The 5,152-nt window shown below is 41.0% G+C and overlaps 1 protein-coding gene across 2 annotated transcripts; it reads left to right on the top strand.

Annotated features, from left to right (window-relative positions):
* On the top strand, positions 170-2,837 carry LOC104749280 (exosome complex component RRP45A-like). Of its 2 annotated transcripts, none has more exons than XM_010470874.2 (10): positions 170-419; positions 571-710; positions 902-1,111; positions 1,213-1,308; positions 1,413-1,527; positions 1,622-1,702; positions 1,784-1,972; positions 2,061-2,311; positions 2,415-2,473; positions 2,563-2,837. In XM_010470874.2, exons 2-10 carry the CDS (start codon positions 574-576, stop codon positions 2,763-2,765), a joined length of 1,341 nt encoding a protein of 446 aa, XP_010469176.1. In that variant the 5' UTR covers positions 170-419; positions 571-573; the 3' UTR covers positions 2,766-2,837. The 2 variants fall into 2 exon arrangements, with proteins under 2 accessions (XP_010469176.1, XP_010469177.1); XM_010470875.2 differs by having other exon boundaries at positions 171-415.

Raw genomic sequence — 5,152 nt, 5'->3', positions numbered from 1 at the left:
AAAAAAAAAAAAAAAAAAAAAAAAAACTGATTACTTGTGATATCCACATAGGATGAAAATCAAGCCCGTTGGGCTTATATCCATAATTAATGGAAATAAAGGTTTTTGATTCACAACGACGCCGTTTCAAATTTGACCTGATACGTTTTCGTTTTTAGGTATCAACTTCCCAAAATTTTCAGAAGTGGGTTTTACCTGTTTCTTCCATCACCAAAGCTTTCTCTGAGTCGCCGCCGTGTTACGTGTACTGGTGTTGTAAAGGCCGATAGATAGACAAAAAAAGCTTTAGTGCGATTTTTGCCGCGGCTCCCTTAATTCTCTAGAGCTCCTTCTTCGTTAACTTAAGGTGAATTTATTCAAGGAGAAAACATCGAAAGAAGATCGTCGAAGTGTTTCATCTCATCTCTTTCCTTAAGTAGGTAAGCTCTGTCTTCAATATGCCTTGCTGATTCTAAACTCTTAGAGAAGATGCTCATTGCTTGGAGTCTTTAATTTGCTGTTTCCATATGTTGTTTTTTGCAAACGGGTTGCCCAAAGTTTTGATTTTTTAGTTGGTAATAATCATAACAGATAATGGAGGGGAGATTGGCTAATATGTGGAGGTTGACTGTGAACGAGAGTAAATTCGTGGAAACTGCTTTACAATCTGAGCTCAGAGTCGATGGTCGTGGCCTTTATGATTACCGCAAGCTTACTATTAAGTTTGGAAAGTAAGTGTCCTCACATATTGATACCGTTTCTGCTCTTAGTAGGCTTTGTTTGCTTTCTTTAGCTCTAAAGCTTCAATTTTTGCTGGCTTTTGTGATAACTTTGAATTTTTGATTAACTTTGTTTCAGTCTATAACTTCTGTTAGAACGAATACTAGCAGACTAGCTTATAAAATCTTGTGTGAGTTTACAGAGAATATGGTAGCTCGGAAGTTCAACTTGGTCAGACTCATGTAATGGGTTTCGTGACTGCTCAGTTGGTACAACCTTACAAAGACAGACCCAACGAAGGCTCCCTCTCTATCTTCACTGAGTTTTCTCCAATGGCTGATCCGTCCTTTGAGCCTGGCCGTCCTGGTGAATCTGCTGTGGAGCTTGGGCGTATTATTGACCGTGGTCTAAGGTAGAGCTTGTTTGTGATGATAATAATCTATATAATCGATGCTGCAAAAACAGTTCTTGTTGGAGTAATGTTTACCTGGTGGTCCACTGTGTTGGTTGCAGAGAAAGCCGTGCAGTAGATACAGAGTCACTCTGCGTTCTAGCTGGAAAAATGGTCTGGTCTGTTCGTATTGACCTTCACATTTTGGACAACGGAGGGTAGGTTTTATTAGCCACTGTACTTGTCCTCTCCTTATTTTTCAGTGAATGTTCTTGTTTAAACATGACCTTTGTGCATGTTTTTATTACTCACTCTTGTATAGGAACTTGGTTGATGCTGCCAATATTGCTGCTTTAGCAGCTCTCATGACGTTTAGGAGACCAGACTGCACGGTAGGAGGAGAGAATGGTCAAGAAGTGATCATACACTCACCAGAGGTTAGTCATATGTTTTCGGTTTAGAAAAACTTGTTAAGTAAAAAAGGCAATTCTCAACTTCAACTGTTTGCTTTATCTTTACTTTCTTTTGCAGGAAAGGGAACCACTTCCATTGATAATACATCATCTCCCAATAGCCTTCACGTTTGGATTTTTTAATAAAGGCAGCATTGTGGTAAGACAGTTGTATTTTTCAGTGATAATGTAGTTTACTTTCTTCTTTCTGAAACATTAAGTGTAATGTGTTCTTATGCAGGTGATGGACCCAACTTATGTTGAAGAAGCAGTAATGTGTGGGAGAATGACTGTGACAGTTAATGCCAATGGCGATATATGTGCAATCCAGAAACCGGGAGAAGAAGGCGTGAGCCATAGTGTAATCCTTCATTGCATGCGTCTTGCTTCTTCAAGAGCTGCTGCAACAACAAAAGTAATAAGAGAAGAAGTAAGGTTTTTAAATATAAAGCGTTTTTCTTTTGGATCCAAAAGATTCAACTACTCACATTTTCTCGTGCTCTGTTTTTATGGTGTAGGTTGAGGCATATAACCGGGAGAGAAGCTTACAGAAGGTGAAGCGACATCCCACTTTGGCTAAGTCTGTAGTTTCTGGACCTACTGTAGTGGTGAAGGAGGAACATAGGAAGTCCTCAGATCAGGAAAAAGCTGCAGAGATATCTCGGGAACATGTCGAAAGACTAAAGCTTTCTTCAGAGGAACTAAGAAGTACTAAGGTAGAAGAAGTTGCTGACTCGCCTACCAATTTTAAAGGCGGTCCCTCAAAGTGGTAAAATCTTTAACGATTCATTCTCTCTGGTTTGTGAAGGAACCTCAATAGTTCCTTGTCATTTTTTTGCATCTCACATCTTTAGTTGTGAAACAATTGTCAGGGACCCTTACTCAGAAGCTATGGATGTTGATTCACTAATAGCTTCTCTTGCTTCAAAAGGTAAAGATTGTTTTTCTTGCTTCTCACTCCAAACCTTGGATCTCTTAAGAGTAATGAGGAACTGATACTGTTCTGTTTTGTATACACAGGGGATTCCATTACTAATTCATCGAGCAAGAAGACAACGAATGGCTCTGGAAATGCGCAGAAGGATGCTGAGATGTCAGTTGAGGAAGTAACCGGGAATTTAGGGAAGAAGGATACAGTTAAAGCTACAAAACAAAACGATGGAGAGATGACACTCATAGATGCTGTCAAACCTAAAAAGAAGCGGAAAAACAAAAACAATTAGAAAGTCCCTAGCTTTTAAAAATAGAATCAAGATTTTGAGTTAATCCATTGTCCCAATCACTCGTTTACTATCTTCTTCCCCTTCTGAGACTGGAGACGAATTTTATGGTCAAAATGTATCTGTAACAGTAAAAATATAGATAGATAAATCCCAAATCAGCGCTCACCAAGGGAACAAGATAAGGGTAAATCACAAGCCAAAAGATGATCAAAGAAGAAGAAGGATCATCTTAGGACAAACTAATGGATTTGATTATGTATGATGATTGATGATGTACATAGAGTGAGAGAGAAGAAGAGATAATTGTTGTTATTTTGGTTGATTGATTCTCACTAATGAGAAAGGATTACATATAATGTCTTTGCTAAACCGGATAAACAAACCAAAATACATACTAAACCAGATAATAACCAAAAGATTACCAAACCAAGCTATTATTCCTGTCACAGTATCTGAAAGGTCAACGTCAGCAGAGTGTTGTGAAATTTTTGTTCCGTCTTTGTAACGCTTTATAGTGAAACGGATACGGTGCAGATTCATAAGATCTACTACACTTGTTTCTACTTTACTTCTAGATGAATTAATCATTTTAACATGTGAAAGTCTTTATTGGCCTGCAGGTAAATGGTACAAAACCCTAACTCAAAAACATTGGTGGATCTCACTTTATCTCAAGTGTTTAAACTTTGTTTGTTCCAGTTCACTTTAGTTCCGTACTCTTCGCGTGACCCTAGGCTACTAAAGGTCATGTCTCTCCTCCGCCTCCGCTCCGCCCTCTCTCGCTCCTCTCCGATCTACCAGCTCCGCCGCCAAGTCTCATCTCTCCCCCTCCAAAACCATACTACTCCCAGTCCCAGCTCCCCCGCCGGCGCCACCTTCCCCTTCCCCGTTCCGAGAGACCCTTCCTCACCTCCCTTGAAGCTACCCACAGATATCATATCCAAGTTCGATTACACCGCCTCCCATGTTTTTGCCAAAGTTAAGATCTTGATCGATCTGTCTAACCTCGACGCGGCCGCTGAGTACGCACGTCTCGCTGTTTTGGCCGTTCCCAAAAGCCCTAGCGACACTAGAACCATCGCTGTTGGTGCGGGATTTAGCACCCACGACATACCGATCTAAACCAAAGGTAAACCAAATAGACTTTGTACATTAACTAAACCGAGAGACCCCCTTTTTGGGCTAGCTAAACTGGCCCAAAAGCAGAAGCTCGGCGAAGTCACTTGACCGACCTCCGAGACCGCCCCCTAAGCCCGACTAGATCATCAGAAGTTTAAGGAAAATAGACTTATTTTATAATTAATGTATTCATATAAATAGGGAGATATCCTCTCATTGTAAAGGATCCAGCAATTGATACAAAAACCCTAGTTCTTCATTGTTTTTGGGCAAAACCCTAACTTCTTTCTCAAGAGATCAAAACCCCTCTTTATTTTCTAATTTTAATCCATTGTTTTAGAGGGAGATCTTAAGTGAATTTGTCCCCCACTCAAACAAATTCATTGTGTGAATTCTAGATTCAACAATTGGCGCCGTCTGTGGGGAACCTTACACTAAGTTCTACGTTTCTTCTCTCTACTACCAAACCTAAGACAAACCAGAAGATCAAGTTCAACCATCAGAACCGCCACCTTGCAAGGCGATTTCCCGGTAGCTCCCGACGAACTGGAAGATGAATAACCCATCCACGGATTGCCCCGAAGACCAGCTTTCCATAGAACTCAATTTCGTTTCAATCGGAGCTATATTCAGAGAGATATCGCAGTTTCACAGCAGCATACTCTATCCTTCAAAATACAGATCCGCCTGCTTACCGCTAGTCAGCTTCGGGATCGATTTTTCAGCTGAATACGACGAACCACGTTACGCATAACCTAATCATAGATCGCCCCGAGAGTCATCTTTCCATAGAAACCGGTTTCATATTGATCAGACATGTCTGCCGAAAGATATCACCGTTTGTCTGCAGCATACACAATCTGTTAAAACACAGATCCGTCTTCATCGCACCAGGCAGCCTTCGGATCGATTTCCCGACAAATTACTATGACCCAGATTACGCACAACCCATCCATGGATAGGCCTTAGAGTCAACTTGCCGGAGAAGGCGACCTCAACCCAATCCGAAGTGTCAATCGAAAGTTATCACCCTATTTCCGAACTGACACATCTTGTTCGAAACCCTAGCTATCAGCTCGTCATCACGAATTGGAGTGTAGTTTGCCGCCGATCTAGAAGAAACAAAAAATCGGTATTCATATGAAACTGAAGCCACGAGGCTTAGCTTTCTAACAAGATCGACCACGCCTCAATCGGTGCTCTATATCTCAACTTATGACCAGTTATCTTGATCAGATGCAGCCTGTTCGCAATTGTCAGATCCTCTT

Source organism: Camelina sativa, chromosome 16, assembly GCF_000633955.1.
Source record: "Camelina sativa cultivar DH55 chromosome 16, Cs, whole genome shotgun sequence".
Lineage (NCBI taxonomy): Eukaryota > Viridiplantae > Streptophyta > Magnoliopsida > Brassicales > Brassicaceae > Camelina > Camelina sativa.
This window is presented reverse-complemented; position numbering and strand designations above follow the sequence as displayed.